General features: G+C 39.5%; 1 protein-coding gene across 1 annotated transcript in view; it reads right to left on the reverse strand.

Moving 5' to 3' along the window:
• MLLT10 (MLLT10 histone lysine methyltransferase DOT1L cofactor) overlaps window positions 1-20,286 on the reverse strand; it is a gene marked incomplete in the record, with an annotated part of 665,806 nt that overhangs the window by 481,190 nt on the left and 164,330 nt on the right. Inside the window, 1 exon segment of the mRNA XM_053713959.1 lies at window positions 6,026-6,129. Coding sequence (XP_053569934.1) covers window positions 6,026-6,129 — 104 coding nt within the window.

The raw sequence follows: 20,286 nt of genomic DNA on the forward strand, positions 1-20,286 counted from the left end.
ATACCAAATGACGCCTTCAGAAAGTCTTTTCTATGTATCAGAGCTCCTCACACATGCGACTGCATGTCATGCCTCTCAAAAACAAGTGCGCAACACCGGCGCGAAAATGAGGCTCTGCCTATGATTTGGGAAAGCCCCTAAAGAGAAAGGTGTCTAAAAAAGTGCCTGCCGATATAATCCTATCAAAATACCCAGATTAAATGATTCCTCAAGGCTAAATATGTGTTAATAATGAATCGATTTAGCCCAGAAAAAGTCTACAGTCTTAATAAGCCCTTGTGAAGCCCTTATTTACAATCTTAATAAACATGGCTTACCGGATCCCATAGGGAAAATGACAGCTTCCAGCATTACATCGTCTTGTTAGAATGTGTCATACCTCAAGCAGCAAGAGACTGCTCACTGTTCCCCCAACTGAAGTTAATTCCTCTCAACAGTCCTGTGTGGAACAGCCATGGATTTTAGTAACGGTTGCTAAAATCATTTTCCTCATACAAACAGAAATCTTCATCTCTTTTCTGTTTCTGAGTAAATAGTACATACCAGCACTATTTTAAAATAACAAACTCTTGATTGAATAATAAAAACTACAGTTAAACACTAAAAAACTCTAAGCCATCTCCGTGGAGATGTTGCCTGTACAACGGCAAAGAGAATGACTGGGGTAGGCGGAGCCTAGGAGGGATCATGTGACCAGCTTTGCTGGGCTCTTTGCCATTTCCTGTTGGGGAAGAGAATATCCCACAAGTAAGGATGACGCCGTGGACCGGACACACCTATGTTGGAGAAATTAGACTTATTTTTAGCCTTAAAAGACCTATCTTGTGGAAGGGCGTGGCCCTTTCCCCCAGTGATGTCTGAAATAATCTCTTTCAATTCTGGTCCAAATAGAGTTTTACCTTTGAAAGGGATGCTAAGCAATTTTGTCTTGGATGACACATCTGCTGACCAAGACTTTAGCCAAAGCGCTCTGCGCGCCACGATAGCAAACCCTGAATTTTTCGCCGCTAATCTAGCTAATTGCAAAGCGGCATCTAAAATAAAAGAGTTAGCCAATTTAAGTGCTTGAACTCTGTCCATAACCTCCTCATATGGAGTCTCTCTACTGAGCGACTTTTCTAGTTCCTCGAACCAGAACCACGCTGCTGTAGTGACAGGAACAATGCACGAAATTGGTTGTAGAAGGTAACCTTGCTGTACAAAAATCTTTTTAAGCAAACCTTCCAATTTTTTATCCATAGGATCTTTGAAAGCACAACTATCTTCGATAGGAATAGTAGTGCGCTTGTTTAGAGTAGAAACTGCCCCCTCGACCTTAGGGACTGTCTGCCATAAGTCCTTTCTGGGGTCGACCATAGGAAATAATTTCTTAAATATAGGGGGGGGGGAACAAAAGGTATGCCGGGCTTTTCCCACTCCTTATTTACTATGTCCGCCACCCGCTTGGGTATAGGAAAAGAGTCGGGGTGCACCGGAACCTCTAGGAACTTGTCCATCTTGCATAATTTCTCTGGAATGACCAAGTTGTCACAATCATCCAGAGTAGATAACACCTCCTTAAGCAGTGCGCGGAGATGTTCTAATTTAAATTTAAATGTCACAACATCAGGTTCAGCTTGTTGAGAAATTTTTCCTGAATCTGAAATTTCCCCATCTGACAAAACCTCCCTCATGGCCACTTCAGATTGGTGTGAGGGTATGACAGAACAATTATCATCAGCGCCCTCTTGCTCTTCAGTGTTTAAAACAGAGCAATCGCGCTTTCTCTGATAAGTAGGCATTTTGGATAAAAGATTTGCTATGGAGTTATCCATAACAGCCGTTAATTGTTGCATGGTAATAAGTATTGGCGCACTAGATGTACTAGGGGCCTCCTGCGTGGGCAAAACTGGTGTAGACACAGTAGGAGATGATGTAGTATCATGTTTACTCCCCTCATCTGAGGAATCATCTTGGGCAATTTCATTATCTGTGGCAGTACTGTCCTTACTTTGTTTGGACGCTATGGCACAATTATCACATAAATTTAAATGGGGAGACACATTGGCTTTCATACATATAGAACATAGCTTATCTGAAGGTACAGACATGTTAAACAGGCTTAAACTTGTCAACAAAGCACAAAAAACGTTTTAAAACAAAACCGTTACTGTCTCTTTAAATTTTAAACAGAAAACACTTTATTACTGAATATGTGAAAAAGTATGAAGGAATTGTTCAAAAATTACCACCACAGTGTCTTAAAGCATTAATAGTATTGCACACCAAATTTCAGAGCTTTAACCCTTAAAATAACGGAACCGGAGCCGTTTATAAATTTAACCCCTATACAGTCCCAGCTATAGTCTTTGCTGAGACCCAACCAAGCCCAGAGGGGAATACGATACCAATTGACGCCTTCTAGAAGCTTTTCCAGCAATTTTTAGATCCTCAAACATGCATCTGCATGCCCTGCTCTCAAAAAACAACTGCACAGTAATGGCGCGAAAATGAGGCTCAGCCTACAACTAGGAAGGCCCCCTGCTGGAAAAGGTGTCTAACATAGTGCCTGCCGTTTAATAAACGTTCCCCAAGTTTATAAATGCGAATTGTCAGCATAAATCTGAATAAAATGCCCAGATAAAGCAATCGATTTAGCCCATAAAAATGTCTACCAGTTTTTTAGCCCATAATAAGCCCTTTATTCTGTTTGTTTGACTAAGAAAATGGCTTACCGGTCCCCATGAGGGGGAATGACAGCCTTCCAGCATTACATGGTCTTGTTAGAAATATGGCTAGTCATACCTTAAGCAGAAAAGTCTGCTAACTGTTTCCCCCAACTGAAGTTACTTCATCTCAACAGTCCTATGTGGAAACAGCAATCGATTTTAGTTACTGTCTGCTAAAATCATCTTCCTCTCACAAACAGAAATCTTCATCCTTTTCTGTTTCAGAGTAAATAGTACATACCAGCACTATTTTAAAATAACAAACACTTGATAGAAGAATAAAAACTACATTTAAACACCAAAACACTCTTAACCATCTCCGTGGAGATGTTGCCTGTGCAACGGCAAAGAGAATGAATGGGGTGGGTGGAGCCTAGGAGGGACTATATGGCCAGCTTTGCTGGGACTCTCTGCCATTTCCTGTTGGGGAAGAGAATATCCCACAAGTAAGGATGACGCCGTGGACCGGACACACCAATGTTGGAGAAAGCAATTGTAAACACATTAAGGGAAAAACTCTTTTACAGTATACTGTCCCTTTAAGGACCAGGGCAGTTTTTACATTTCTGTGTTTAGCTGTAATTTTCCTCTTACTCATTTTACTGTACACACACATATTATATACCATTTTTCTTGCCAATAAATGGTCCTTCTATTCATATCTTATAATTTACTTTAAAACATTTTTTATAAAATAGGATGAAAAATATTTTAAAAATAAAACACACACTTTTTCTAATTTTGACCTCCAAAATCTGTTACGCATTTACAACCACCAAAACACACCCATGCTAAATAGTTTCTACATTTTGCCCTGAGTTTAGAAATATCCCAATGCTTACATGTTCTTTGCAAGTTATAGGACAATCAGTACAAGTAGCACTTTGCTATTTCTAAACCATTTATTTTTATTTCAAAATTAGCGATAGTTACATTCTAACACTGATATCTGTCAGGAATCCCTGAATAACCCTTCACATGTATATATATTTTTTTAGTAGACAACCCAAAGTATTGATCTAGGCCCATTTTGCTATATTAAAAAAAAAAAAGGTTAAATTTTTCACAATTTTAGGTTTCTCACTGAAATTATTTACAAACAGCTTGTGCAATTATGGCACACATGGTTGTAAATGCTTCTCTGGGAACCCCTTTGTCCAGAAATAGCAGACATATATGGTTTTGGCATTGCTTTTTGGTAATTAGAAGGCCGCTAAATTCTGCAGTGCACCACACTTGTATTATGACCAGCAGTGAAGGGGTTATTTAGGTAGCTTGAAGGGTTAATTTTAGCTTTAGTGTAGAGATCAGCCTCCCACCTGACACATCCCCCCCCCCTGATCCTTCCCTGACCCCTCTCAAACAGCTCTCTTCCCTTCCCCACCCCCCAAGGATCATTCCCATCTTAAGTACTGGCATAAAGTCTGCCAGTATAAAAATAAGGGTTTTTTATTAAATAATTTTCTGCAGTGTAGGATCCCCCCTTATCACCCAACCTCCCTGAGCCCCCCAAACGGCTCTCTTACCCTCCCCCCTCTAACCTTTCAATTTCCAAAAGGGGTAAAAGAAAAGAGTTATAAAAAAATCAACAAACACTGAAGCAGTAGAGTCTTGGCCAAACTGAGATCATTTGTTTAAAGGACCAGTCAACACTGTACATTTGCATAATAAACAAATGCATGATAAGAAGACAATGCAATAGCACTTAGTCTGAACTTCAAATGAGTGCAATTTATTTAACAAAAATCTATTAAAGTTATGTCTATTTCCACTCCCCTGTATCATGTGACAATCATCAGCCAATCACAAATGCATATACGTATATGCTTTGCATTTTTGCACATGCTCAGTAAGAGTTGGTGACTCAAAGTATAAATATAAAAAGACTGTGCACATTTTGTTAATGGAAGTAAATTGGAAAGTTGTTTAAAATTGCATGCTGTATCTGAATCATGAAGTTTAATTTTGACTTGAGTGTCCCTTTAAAACATAATTGATAAACCACAAATGGGATAAGAAAAGAAAGAAAAAAAAACATTTAAAGCTTTTTAACAGCATTTAGACTCTTAACTTCTCCCTCCTAATTAATCTCTTCATTTGATACATTTGACACTGAAACAAAACTACAAAACAAAGAGATGCTGGAAATTCTCAGGACATAATCTGAGCCATTTAATAATACTACTTGAGCAAAGGAATGATCCATATTTTTTGTAGTTCCAGAACCAACCATAGTAGCAAATTGCTACAGCAGAGACATTATGTAGACAGGATATAGGGGTAGTAGCCTAAACCAAGCAGAACACAATCATTTTCAGTAAAAAGAAAAAAAAAATGCAAGAAAATAACTAGATTGAGATTGTGATTTGGAGGCATTAAAAAGGGACATGAAACTTCTTGTTTTCTTCTTTCATGATTCAGATAGAGAATGCTATTTTTAACAACTTTTCAATGTATTTATTTAATGTTTTGTTCTCTTGATATCCTTTGTTGAAAGGAATACCTAGGTAGACTCAGAAGCTGCTGATTGGTGGCTGCATAATGGCTCACATTGTATCCTGAGAATTTCTTAGAGAGCCCAGCTACAGACCAAGGGTGATAAGACAGCAGAAGGTGACACACATACCAATTTAATTGTACAAGAATGATTCAACTATTTTATGTGAGTGTATAGGTAGGCTTTAAACATAAAATGATACCATGTTATACAAATATATCTGCAGTGAACTTAACAGTCGGGCAATAGGACCTGGTCCGAGAGTCCAGCATGTAAGGGGGTCCCTAGTGTGCTTCTAATGCTCAAAGTTTGTTAAATCAGCTAGTGTAGTGGTTGCGACTAAGGGAATTGGCGGCAGTAGACAGGCAAATTTTAGTATGGAACAGCCGAGCTAGTGGTTGTGAGCTGGGGCCCGGAGCAGATAATCGTGAGCTAGCGCAGTTGTCATCAACTAAGCAGTTAAGGGTGGGGGCCTGTGCCTGGATAGGAGTTCTGCTGCTCTGGGGACCGTGTAGTTTGGGGGTCCCTGGGTGGAGGGTTGGTGGCTGTGGGGGCCCCCTGACCCATGATTGTTGAAAGCCCTGTCCCTGCAGGTTTGGGACCCTGGTGGGGGTGAAGTAGGCAGGCGGTGGGTTGAGGAAGGGGCATAGGGCTGCTCTTCCTTGATTTTTGTCCGGAGGCCCTGGTTGGGTTCAGTCTGCCCCCGGTAAATATAAACACAAATATGAATACACAGCAACTTAATATTAGAACAAAACAAGGAGAGAACTTTGGATACTTCTCTTTGAGCACAATCTATTTGCAGGCAAACTAAACTTACCAGGTTACATGGAAAGCCTGTCGACATCCGTGTTTATTGCAGGTCATACAAGCACCAGTAGCTGCTTTGCTTTCCCTTCCTTGCTCGTCACATATGTAGCACGTCTTTAAAAAAAAAAGAAGAGGGAGAGAGAAAGATTAACACTAATTATATACACAAACATACATGAAAGAAAAAAAAGCAATTTCATTTTTATTACACAGAAATATGGACCACAAAATGTAATATATACTTTTTAAAAATGAAGACAAAAAAACTAAACAAAAATATTTTAATTTACTTTAAAGAAAAAAATTCAGCAACATGAAGATATACAAATATATCACTTCAAAAGCTGTGATCAATGTTGCACTAGGTTCCTCCAAAACTTTATACTATGCTACTGAAAAGAAGAGAGATTTACATTGATCAGGGTTATAAATTTCCTTGCAATAATGGATCATGGACGTGGTCTTCAAGTGTCTCCTGAATTATTAGTCTGCATTAACAAAGCCTCAGAGGAGATTTCTGAAAAATCTTTGTATGATTAAAGAGACCTTAAATCTAAATGCTAGACAAATAAGCAAGGGTTAAGAAATTGGTGTGCAACTTAGAATTCACTGCACGGTGGAGGGAGTGTTGGGGGAAGGCAGGAGGTGAGTACCATCACGTGTAGCTTCTAAGTGATAACAAGCTAGAGGGGGATGGGTATTAAAAGCAATCAGAGAACCAGCTGGAAGTAGTATGCAAGGACTCACAGAGGAGTTGTGAAGGAAATACTAAATCATTAAAAGAAAAGAAAATAAGTTATGGTTCCCAAGATTTATCACAATATGAAGAGAAAAAAAAATGTTTAATCAAATTACTTAAATTAAAGAAGAATCTATCAAAAATGTGTTTTGTAATACAGAATGTTAGTTCAATAAAATGAATAGAACTGGATATTTATCTACTGATGAGTTTGCGCCTCCTACCAGTTTCCAATAGATATTCAATATGTAGACACTGCTACACAGGAAGCGGAACACACCATTTAACGTGAACACTGATCTATAGTGAAACCCACCTGTCTCTATGAACTTTATTTACAGCAACATCTCCCTCTTCTATCAAGCATTGTATCTGTTACTGAGATAAAAACTAAAGCTCCTCCCAGTGTTTAACATTTGATGAATTGACTGACAAATTCCCTCCGCAGATTATGTTTCCTATTTTACCAATATATTCATATTACTGTATTTTTGTATGCATATGGGAGGAGGGACAAAACAACACCAGTGACAAAAATGTAACATAATGCTCTTTAATCCAAAAAAAAAAAAAAGAAGAAGGGGGATCAATGGAATTCTTGCAGCAACAGATAAAAATACTCATTCACACACAGACAGGTATAGAATATCAGATTGTACTTATTGTGTACAGAGTAAAGCAGAAAAAAATGGCAGGATAATAATGATAAATTACTATTATTACTACAAATAATATTACTATTGCCAATAACAATAATAATAATGATGATAATGATGATGATGATGATGATGATGATGATGATGATGATGAAGACATTAGGTTTGAATCCCACGGTTAACTTCAGGTAGGTGATGTTTTGTTTTTCTATTAATGTATTTTCAATGACTTGTTATACCAGTTGCAGAGTATAAAATGTATGAGAAATTGCATTTTCATGTTTGTGTATATGAATTTGCTGGTTTTGCGCTTTTAAATCACAACCTATAAAAAAAATGGGTTGAGCTTGCAGGTTATATCATATCTCATTATGTTATTACTTTTTGTACACACACACATACTTCCTTATCTTATATCTGTCTGTAAACCAAAGATCAATACTTGGAGAGAACAATGGAAAATTATCATTGTGTTAGTTCTCTCTTCTACACCCCACTGGGAGTTTAATTTATTCAGATGGCTGTGTTTACATTGCCTGTCAAAAGCCTGGACTTAGGTATAGAAACGTTCACTATAGGTGGGGATACAGCAGGCAAAATCAGCTATTTCAAATGACGATATAAGGGTAAAAGAAGCTACTTGTAAACAATTTAATACACTCCAGCAGGGAAGATGGATCATTGGGAACATTTTAAAGGGGAGAAAATTTTGGGGTAAACAGTCTCTTTAATAAGCTTTTTACTAGCAAGGCCAAGATGGCAAACAGGGAAGACAGAAAAAAAATGGGAAACCAGATTTAACCACAGTGAGGAAAGATGTCCTGTTATTCCCCCATATAAGTACAACATAAACAGAATGTGTTCTGGGAATGAAAAACAGCCAAAGCAGACATCAAGGATCCAGTCATCAAGGATCTCAATTAGGCCAGATTTTACAGATCTCTCTATCCGAACAGAGGTGGAAAAGCCCAAGAAGGGGATATTATGGCACATTGAGGACTGAATCTAAGAAAATTTGCTCAAGGCAGCAACAAAACTCCAACCATTACATCTCTAACCTTTGTAAAAGCAATGATGATATTTGCCGACAGCATTCTATTCACCTCCAATATAGGCTGTTTAGTAGAACTAAACATTGAAATATTTTGAGGACAGGGAGTCGAAACACATCAGGAGCCTCTTTTTATGATCATGAGGAGCCCATTAATACAGATTTGATAAACTTACATAAACATATTTCACCCTTTTAAAATTAATTCTACTGTTTTAATTAACCAAATAGATCATATTTTTGCCTTTCAAAATCCACTTAAACAAATCAGTTGCCATAAGCCAGATTGTAACTTGCATTTAAGCAACAATCAGGTATAGTAGAATTTTCCTCATGTGAGAGCAACACTACCTACAACAAAAACATTCCCCAAAGCATCTGAGTGAAGCAGTCAAAGTGGCGATAATTTAACTCAGTGAGTTATGGAGATTAATTCTTAACCTATTTCATAAATCTACAGACATGGGCAACAGTGTGCAGTGATTCTTCTCCCCTTTATGCATAAAATACAAATGTATTCTGCTAAACAGACTCTGCAAAACATCAATCCACTACATTTTGAAGCGAAATAAAAACATTTAATGGATACTAGAGTGCTTGACAGAAAATATCGTCAGCCCGGTGGCTTTATGAAGTAGCCGGTGATGGCGGTGTAATAATTTGCAATATTATAAACTTTTCTGTTATTTATATAAATGTTACTTACATCATAAAAACATAAAATTATGCTTACCTGATAATTTAATTTTCTTCTGAAGGGAAGAGTCCACAGCTGCATTCATTACTTTTGGGAAATACAGAACCTGGCCACCAGGAGGAGGCAAAGACACCCCAGCCAAAGGCTTAAATACCTCCCCCACTTCCCTCATCCCCCAGTCATTCTGCCGAGGGAACAAGGAACAGTATGAGAATATCAGGGTGAAAAAAAGGTGCCAGAAGAACACAAAAAATTACAGCCGCCTCATAGATAAACACAGGCGGGAGCTGTGGGCTCTTTTCTTCAGAAGAAAATGAAATTATCAGGTAAGCATAATCTATGTTTTTCTTCTTAAAAGTGAAGAGTCCACAACTGCATTCATTACTTTTGGGAAAAGAATACCCAAAGCTAGAGGACACTGAATGCAAACAACGGGTGGGTACAAAAGGCTGCCCCTTTGAAAGGCACCACAGACCGATTACTCGACACCCTAAAAAGTATGGACGACACGGCTGAAAACCCGAAGCCCAGTTAACTGCACATTAGTTACACCGCCGGCAAAGCCGAACTAAACCACTGAGTCCTAAGTCCGTCAAGCCCAAATAACCTCAGAGGAGTCAGCCCCACAGATCACGACTCCCATGAAGGTACCCAGCCAAGACAAGGACCGCTATCTGCCCCCAAAAAGGGGAACAGAATTTCAAGAAAAATCCAAAGGATCATTCCACTCTGCAGAATATAGAACAATCTGTGGTTGTCGTACAATAGCAACGCCCAGGGAGACAAACTCCCTAGAACACAAGGACCGAAGAAAAAGAGATCCATACACAGGGAAACATGGCCCAAAAAAAGACTAACATCCTCATATCCCTGACCCTGAACCATACCCAAAAGTATTCCAGGAAAACCATGAGTTCCCCGATGCCTCATATCGGATCTAGATCTGCAAGCTAGACAGCAGAGAAAGCAGAAATAGGATAACTATTCCAGCAGTTAGTAAAGAGTTTTCCAAAAAGGACACCCACCGTCAGGAACTTCCAATGGCCAGCATCCAGGTAGAAAGCGGACTCACCGTTGCTAAACCCAAACACAGAAGGCGTTTCAAAGCTAGCCAACACCCAGGCAAAGTGCAATTAGCCGTAGCTGGTTACACCCTCAAAGTGCAATAGCTGTAGTTGTGTTCAACTGCAAACCTTCCAAGAGCTCACAGTCCTCTGAATATCAGGCTCCAAGGAGTGCACCCTCCCAGCACCGAACGCCAGTGGAAAATAGGAGGACATCCAAGACCTCCCTCCCACAAAGGAGAGAACCGGCTTTAAGGAAAACGGTCAACCCTGCATAGAGTAACCGACCCCCAATCTACCCTCTAGGATAATGTTCCCAGCCTAAAGACTAGTAAAGACCAAAGACAAGAATCCCAGACTTCCGGAAGAGAAAGGAAGGGTCAACGTAGGAACAAAAGCCCCGGTTAGACCGCTGACCGGTACAACAAACGGTATGCTACCATGAGTCAGGATAGACATTGTGCTTGGGTATGAAACCCCCTACATGGCTGTTTTCTCTAAAAACAAGGAACACTTCCCAAGGGAAGAAGGCCCTTAGACCCTCAGCACCCATATATCAGAATCCAACATATAGCAGGAGCCCCATAGGGATAAAACCCTCATGCTACCCCTGCAGGAACAGAGGAATAAGACACTACTTTGCAATTCCTCTTCCAGGATTCTGGAACGCAAGAAAGGAAAAGACCCTTACAAGGCAAGACCCAAAGGTCGCTCCAAATACTAAGGTAACTCTGAACCCAGAAAAAATGAATCCCCGCTTCAGAAGAGAAGGGAAATAAACGACAGTAACCTACCCTACCATAAAGGCGAGACCCCTGGGCCATATCGCCAACCCATGTGAGGATACCTGGAGTCTACAGGAACAGCGTAAATGCGCCACAAGACCAATAGGGGACCGTCAGAAGGACCAAAAGCCTAAGCCACAAAACGAGCCATCTCTCACAGAGCCCCAGCCTCTATGGAGAGGTCCGCGGGACCACAAACATGTAGTGTGAGATCGAATCGTCTACACCCATCCAAGGAGAGACACAGACCTGGGTCAGGGTCCTCGAAAAAGGAATCAAACAAAGATTCAACTTCCAGAGGAACCCTAAGCTGCCTCTTACAAGGTCCGTAAACTTGGCGATCTAGCAATAGCCTCAAACCCAATAGTCACAAAGGACTTCCTTAATGGTCTAAGATTCAGCTCCCAGGGCACTTGGATCGCACAGAAATCCCATAGGCAAGCGTTTATACGTGCTACACACACAGGCAAGGGAGCAACCAACACCCGTAGGCGAATGAGAACCCTGTACCCTACTCACCATTTGAACTAAGGCACTGCCCACAAAGCCCCAAACGGAGCATCGAGGATAAATGGTCAACTACCTGACCACAGAAGGGCGGCTCTCCGTAACGACCTTGCCCCTTCACTGACAAGCCCCAAGGCTAGAGTTGCAACGAGGATGGAAATACACCCGAACGTCGAGACCATGGTCAGACCAAGGGTAATGGAAGACACAATATAGTCTTCCAAAATCTTCATTAAGCAGACAACAGCTGGAGCTTCGCAGCTCCCCACAGAAGGCAGGGAACCCCTGCACACCAACTCAGAGTAACACAACTCTGAGCAGAGAAGGAATATGCCCGCGCATCCAGACCATATGATCCACCCAAGGCTGGAAAGAAGGAAACTCCGCCACCGCAATAAAATGCTTAATAGGCTAAAGAGTCAGCTTCCGGAAGAACCTCGAGTGAAAATGCAAATTATTAATCACTCGGCACATCAGAACTTATAGGTCACACACATCTCCCACTCTAAGAATGAAATAACGGTTCTGAGTCCCTGGGGACCTGAAGAACCAAGATGATGTCTGCAAAAACAGATCCGTATCCCAGGCGACAAGCCCGAACAGCCAACCTAGATTGGCACTTATAACCCTCCTTTCGGAGGGGTTGTATTTAAACAACAGGCCTCATACTTCGGTAGGATCCGAGCATGGAGTCCATAGAATAGGCCAAGAGACATTCAAAATCAAGCAGGATTAATCAGCACCACGAGAGTGACACGAACCCTGGTAACAGCCGAAAAAAGTATCTGACCAGTACCTGCCTGGTATAAGGACACACTAGAACTGCCCAAGTATTCAACAAGTGCGTAACTTCCGAGAAAGTGCCCACGTGACCTAAGTCACAAGTATCAGTTCCAGAGAAGAACGTTCATAAAAACGAATTTCAGACATGAGCTTTAAGAAAAAACAAATTAAACACATCCATCCGGATCAAAAAAATAAAATGAAGGCAGCACCCATCGGGTGAACGCCTAAGGTGAATGACGACAATGGAACCAGCCGATTAAAAGCCCTATTCACCCAAGCTCAGAACTGGAACTGAAAAAAATAAAGCAAAAGAAAAACGTCAACGTTAAGGAGATTGGCTTCATCCCCAAACGTCATATCCATTTTGCCATCCAGCTTCTAAGGCCGTGGATCTCTTGGCCCACACGGATTTGGATCCTCCAACATTGCCAAAACATGTCTTAAAAGAACACAAAGGTGAACCAGCCTATAACGGAAGCCAAAATCATCCCTCACCGGATCAACTGAAGACCCTGGCTCCGAGATAGGGGCCCTTGAAGCCTCAAGGGCCAACGCTTTCCCAGAAAGCAGAACTAAATCGGGCGATCCAACACTCGACGGGCCCTGTTTAACGGAACACGGACAGTATCTTAGAAATACTTCACTTGGGAGAAATAAATGATTCAGCGCCATAGAAATGGCCATGCGGAACTGTGCCGTAACCTCTGGAAGAAACAAGCCACCCTCCGGAGGAGTAAATGCCATATGGACACCTGCTTGCGTAGCCAGGAAATTGACTGGGACACTCGCTTGACAGGTCATGGAAACCTAAGATGCAGATGGCTCAACGCACTCTAAGCTCCCTGAAGAGAGTACTCTAGAATGGCAATCTGAACATAACTGATGGCATTGATTACCTGGGCCATTTCATATTCATCACAAGACGCACACAGTCAGCATACGGAAGTGAGAAACCACGTAACTGCACCCGTCACAAGGTGCACCATGCCAGTCACAAAAAGGGCGCGCAATCTGGAAAGATTGCGCCATTAAAAGGCCGTTATGTTCCGTAAAGGCTGTGAGCCTACGTATAGCTACACATTTGCAGATAGAACCATATAACAAACATGATTAAAAATCCCCCTGTTCAATACCCCCCCCCTCTGGAGATATTAACCCATGATTCCTTATTAAGATTAAAGGAGTCCCACTGGGACCCTACCTTGATTCGTTAACATTACATTCACATATCGAAATAAAACGAAATGATCTTACCGGAATCTACGCCGTGAAACAGGAACACGGCCCTTCAAGTGGGACAGATAATAGCCTCGCTTCTGAAATGGACTTGAGTGAAGAAAGGTAGGCAGCGAAACTTGTCAACACCGATTACCAAGGAGTTGTTAATATGAGTCAGGACGGGTTCGCAGGAAAACTCTCCCTGCATCTCCGGACTCTAACTTTCATCCATGCTCTCACTAAGAGGCTGACAGGATTACTTAAAACTTCAGTCTCATTGCGAAGAGTACTACCCTCAATGAGAGACTCAAACTTCTGACACTTCTCTGCCAACCTCCTGTGACTAAAGGCAAAGAATGACTGGGGGATGAGGGAAGTTGGGGAGGTATTTAAGCCTTTGGCTGGGGTGTCTTTGCCTCCTTCTGGTGGCCAGGTTCTGTATTTCCCAAAAGTAATGAATGCAGCTGTGTACTTTTAAGAAGAAAATAAAACATTTGGGTTTGTGTCCCTTTAATAGATAATATGTAAACAACTTTCCATTTTACTTCTATTATCAAATTTGCTTAATTCTCAGAGTCCTTTGTTGAAAGATCAGCAAAGCACTACTGGGAGCTTGCTCAACACATCTGATAAACAAATGACAAGCAGCATATATGTGCAACCATCAATTCCCAGCTGCTCATGAGCCTACCTAGATATACATTTCAACAAAGGATAAAGAGACCAAGCACAATTAGAGAAGAGGTAAATTGGAAAGTTGTTTAAAACTGTATGTTCTATCTGAATTCTGAAAGTTTTATTTTGACTTTACTGTCCTTTTAAAAGGGACAGTGCTGTAAAATTATTTACAAACAGCCCCTTTACATTTACTTTGGCATTTGTAATAGCTATTATAGCTGCTTTTATCTGTAATATCCCCACCTACACTGAAATTTCCAATACAGAAGTATTGGATATATAAAAGGTATGTAGGCAGAAAAATAAAATGACACTCCCAGTGGGGGGTAGGAGAGAAAAGTAATAAAATAAAAACTTTTAATTCATTGTTCCCTCTAAGCATTGGGCTTTCATATATAGAGATAAGACTATATATATATATATATATATATATATATATATATATATATATATATATATATATATATATATATATATATATATATATATACATATATATATATATATATATATACATATACAGGGAGTGCAGAATTATTAGGCAAGTTGTATTTTTGAGGATTAATTTTATTATTGAACAACAACCATGTTCTCAATGAACCCAAAAAACTCATTAATATCAAAGCTGAATAGTTTTGGAAGTAGTTTTTAGTTTGTTTTTAGTTTTAGCTATTTTAGGGGGATATCTGTGTGTGCAGGTGACTATTAATGTGCATAATTATTAGGCAACTTAACAAAAAACAAATATATACCCATTTCAATTATTTATTTTTACCAGTGAAACCAATATAACATCTCAACATTCACAAATATACATTTCTGACATTCAAAAACAAAACAAAAACAAATCAGTGACCAATATAGCCACCTTTCTTTGCAAGGACACTCAAAAGCCTGCCATCTATGGATTCTGTCAGTGTTTTGATCTGTTCACCATCAACATTGCGTGCAGCAGCAACCACAGCCTCCCAGACACTGTTCAGAGAGGTGTACTGTTTTCCCTCCTTGTAAATCTCACATTTGATGATGGACCACAGGTTCTCAATGGGGTTCAGATCAGGTGAACAAGGAGGCCATGTCATTAGATTTTCTTCTTTTATACCCTTTCTTGCCAGCCACGCTGTGGAGTACTTGGACGCGTGTGATGGAGAATTGTCCTGCATGAAAATCATGTTTTTCTTGAAGGATGCAGACTTCTTCCTGTACCACTGCTTGAAGAAGGTGTCTTCCAGAAACTGGCAGTAGGACTGGGAGTTGAGCTTGACTCCATCCTCAACCCGAAAAGGCCCCACAAGCTCATCTTTGATGATACCAGCCCAAACCAGTACTCCACCTCCACCTTGCTGGCGTCTGAGTCGGACTGGAGCTCTCTGCCCTTTACCAATCCAGCCACGGGCCCATCCATCTGACCCATCAAGACTCACTCTCATTTCATTAGTCCATAAAACCTTAGAAAAATCAGTCTTGAGATATTTCTTGGCCCAGTCTTGACGTTTCAGCTTGTGTGTCTTGTTCAGTGGTGGTCGTCTTTCAGCCTTTCTTACCTTGGCCATGTCTCTGAGTATTGCACACCTTGTGCTTTTGGGCACTGCAGTGATAGAAACATAGAAACATAGATATTGACGGCAGATAAGAGCCATAGGCCCAGCAAGTCTGCCCGACCTTACCTAACAGTATAAACTTATCTAGTTCGTAGGATAGCCCTATGCTTGTCCCATGCATTTTTAAAGTCCCCCACAGTGTTTGTTGCTACTACCTCTTGAGGACGTTTATTCCATAAATCAATCACTCTTTCTGTAGTGCTTCCTCAAATTACTCCTGAATCTACTACCCTTTAGCTTGAGCTCATGACCCCTTGTTCTTGAATTTTCCATTTTATGTAAAATACCCACAGCCTCAGTTTTACTAAACCCTTTAATGTACTTGAAAGTTGCTATCATATCACCTCTTTCCCTTCTCTCCTCTAAGCTAAACATATTTAGGTCATTGAGCCTATCCTGGTAAGTTTTATTTTTTAGACCATGTACCATTTTGGTAGCCCTCCTTTGCACAGATTCAAGTTTGTTAATATCCTTCTGAAGATATGGCCTCCAGAACTGCACACAATACTCAAGATGAGGCCTAACTAATGATCTATAAAGTGGCATAAGAACCTTACTATTTCTGCTGCAAATACCTCTACCAATACATCCAAGCATTCTGCTAGCCTTACTCGCTGCCTTACTACATTGTTTACTAAGTTTTAAATCATCTGAAATAATAATTCCCAAGTCCTGTTCCTCGTCTGTAACAGTCAGTAAAGTGTCATTGAGTCTGTAATTAACATTTGGATTTTTCTTCCCTAAATGCATTATTTTACACTTTGCTGTGTTAAACTTTAGATCCCAGTCGTTTGTCCAATCCTCCAATTGTTGTATATCACTTCTCATTTTGTCTACCCCCCCCCCCGGGAACATCAACTCTGTTGCAAATTTTTGTATCATTTGCAAAGAGACATACTTTCCCCTGTAGCCCTTTGCTGATATCGCAGATAAATATGTTAAACAAAACAGGCCCCAGAACTGACCCCTGAGGAACACCACTAGTAACAGCCCCCTCTGCTGAATGAACTCCATTTCCTAAGACACTTTGTTTTCTGTCCTTAAGCCAGCATTCCACCCAGTTCACAATTTTTGAATCTAGACCAAGGAGATATAGTTTGTGAATAAGTTTATTGTGTGGGACGGTGTCAAATGCTTTGCTGAAATCTAGATATGCTACATCAACTGCTCCTCCCTTGTCTAATACTTTTGTTACATAATCAAAGAAGTCAATTAGATTAGTCTGACATGATCTCCCTGAAGTAAAACCATGCTGATTTTGGTCCTCTAAATTGTTTGTCTTTATGTAAGTCATAATTCTTTCTTTTAAGAGGCTTTCCATTAATTTCCCTACTACTGAAGTTAAACTAACTGGCCTGTAGTTGCCAGATTCTTCTCTACTGCCCTTTTTATGAAGAGGTATTACATTTGCTATTCTCCAATCATCTGGGACAGCTACTGTTAATAGTGACTGATTAAACAGATCAGTTAATGGGACAGTTAGCACTGATCGAAGTTCTTTTAAAACCCTTGGATGAATATTATCAGGACCCACTTCCTTTGTAACATTTATTTTTGATAATGCTAACAAAACCTCATCCTCTGTAAAAAGATTACAGTTAAGCTTGTTTCTATTTTGCGTAGCATCCCTTAATGTAGACATTGTATCTTCACAATCTTTAGTGAAAACAGAACAGAAGTAATCATTGAGACAGTCTGCAATCTGCTTATCTCCTATTATTCTACCATCAACTGATTTCAATTTTACTATTCCTACCTTATTTTTTCTTCTTTCACTGATATATCTAAAGAATGTTTTGTCCCCATGTTTTACTGACTGTGCTATCTTCTCTTCTGCATGAGCTTTAACTTTCCTAATTAACTGCTTAGTCTTTTTTTGTTGGAGTCTCCATATTTTCATATCATCATCTGCTTGTGTGTGTCTGTAATTTTTATAAGCTATCTTTTTTGTCTTTACAGCATGTGCTACTTCTTTGGAAGACCAAATTGGTTTCCGCTTTCTTTTACAGACATGTCTAATACAGTGTGCGGTTGCATCTAAAATGGCACCTTTCACAAATTCCCACTGTTCTTGAACCCCTGTAATAAGAGTTTTCCCCTTTAAATAGTTTTTTAGGTATTCTCCCATTAATGAAAAATCTGCCGTCCTAAAGTCTAAAACTTTTGTTTTAGTCTGGGTGGACAGTTCTTGAACATGAATACTAAACCAAACAGATTGATGATCACTGGATCCTAAGTTCTCACCTACAGACACATCTGAAACTGTATCACTGTTTGTAAGTATTAGATCTAATATAGCTTCCTTACGAGTTGGTTCCTTGACTAATTGTTCAAGTGATTCCCCTAGCAGAGATTCAAGAATATACCTGCTTCTAGCCGATCTAGCAGAAGGAATCTTCCAGTCTATATCTGGCAAATTAAAGTCCCCCAGTACTATAACCTTACCCTTCATGGTCATTTTGGTTATTTCATCTAATAACAGATTGTCCAATTTTTCATCCTGCAATGGAGGCCTATATACAACCCCTATTCTAAAAACATTTTTATCTCCAATTTCCAAAGTCACCCAAATACTTTCCACCTCATCATTTGTTCCTACAATTTCAGTAACCTTTATATTTTCATTTACATACAAAGCAACTCCTCCACCTTTCTTTCCTACTCTGTTCTTTTTAAATAACCTTTATCCAGGTATGACTATGTCCCAGTCATGCAAATCATTGTACCATGTTTCTGTTATAGCTACTAAATCCAAGTTGTCCCTAGTCATTATTGAAATGAGTTCAGGTAATTTATTTCCTAAGCTGCGAGCATTTGTGCTTATGGCACGAAGAATTTTTCTACTAGAATTTCTAGAATTGTTACTTGGACTAACAGTTTTGGCATGCTGTGGGGGGCAGGTGGATATATTAATGCTACCCCCCTTTATTAGTTTAAATGATTTCTAATAAAGTATTTGAACTCCTCTCCCAGATACTCTGTTCCTTTAGCATCCAAATGCAAGCCATCTCTCCTAAATAACCTAGTATCTTTCCAAACAGAGCTATAATGGCCAATAAAACCAAATCCTCGTTCCCTGCAACACTTATCTAACCAAGAATTAAATGTTATCCGCTCCATCTTTCCTGCTTCCTGGTCATACACAAGTAAAATAGCAGAAAATGATAGAGTTGATGCCACAGTCTCTAAATGATTACCTAGGTCACAAAACTCTTTCTGAACAGCAGCAACATGATTACTAGCCAGATCATTTGTTCCTAAATGAACAATCACATCTAACTCACTTCCCTTTCCTGCTGCCTTAACAATTCTCAAAATACGATTCTTATCCCTGTGAGCAGTAGCTCCTGGAAGACATCTAACCTCCCTTGTTTCTCCTTTACTTTCACCTAAATACACATTCCTCAAAATAGAGTCACCCACTAACAGTCTTTTCCTCAAAAACACATCTGCAGTTCTTTCCTGTGTTATGTTACCTGGAGAATCAGGTGCCAATAGATTTAAATTACTGGTGGCAAGTGGCATCTTGGCAGCTGCACGCTTGACTTTTCTCAGTTCATGGGCAGTTATTTTGCGCCTTGGTTTTTCCACACGCTTTTTGCGACCCTGTTGACTATTTTGAATGAAACGCTTGATTGTTCGATGATCACGCTTCAGAAGCTTTGCAATTTTAAGAGTGCTGCATCCCTCTGCAAGATATCTCACTATTTTTGACTTTTCTGAGCCTGTCAAGTCCTTCTTTTGACCCATTTTGCCAAAGGAAAGGAAGTTGCCTAATAATTATGCACACCTGATATAGGGTGTTGATGTCATTAGACCACACCCCTTCTCATTACAGAGATGCACATCACTTAATATGCTTAATTGGTAGTAGGCTTTCGAGCCTATACAGCTTGGAGTAAGACAACATGCATAAAGAGGATGATGTGGTCAAAATACTAATTTGCCTAATAATTCTGCACTCCCTGTGTATATATATATATATATATATATATATATATATATATATATATATATATATATATATATATATATCTTATATCTATCATGAGTCGTCGTCTGCTTTCCCTACAAGTTTAACCCATTTTAATGGGTGCAATTTCAAAGAACAAACTCAGCTATTTTACATACAAACATCAACCTAAAGCAGCATTTTATTATACATTTTGTAGTCTGATAATGGTATAACAAGTAAATGAAAACAAAATTAAAGTGTAATGTCCCCTTAAGCTATACAAGGCAAACATTACATCATTTAACATTAATTGATTTAATGATAATCTGGGCAACAAACTTTGATAATATTTTTTATTAGCTAATCTTAACTCAATATTTACTTGCATTTTAGCCGGGTAACCTGTAACATCAGTCAGGCAGTGTACCCATTAATATGATAGAAAGGTCAAAAATTGAAAAATAAATATTGCTAATAGTAGTATATTGCAAAAATGATTTTAACATTTCAAATTTTCAGTTAAAGGGACAGTAT

This window comes from Bombina bombina, chromosome 5 (assembly GCF_027579735.1).
Source record: "Bombina bombina isolate aBomBom1 chromosome 5, aBomBom1.pri, whole genome shotgun sequence".
NCBI lineage: Eukaryota > Metazoa > Chordata > Amphibia > Anura > Bombinatoridae > Bombina > Bombina bombina.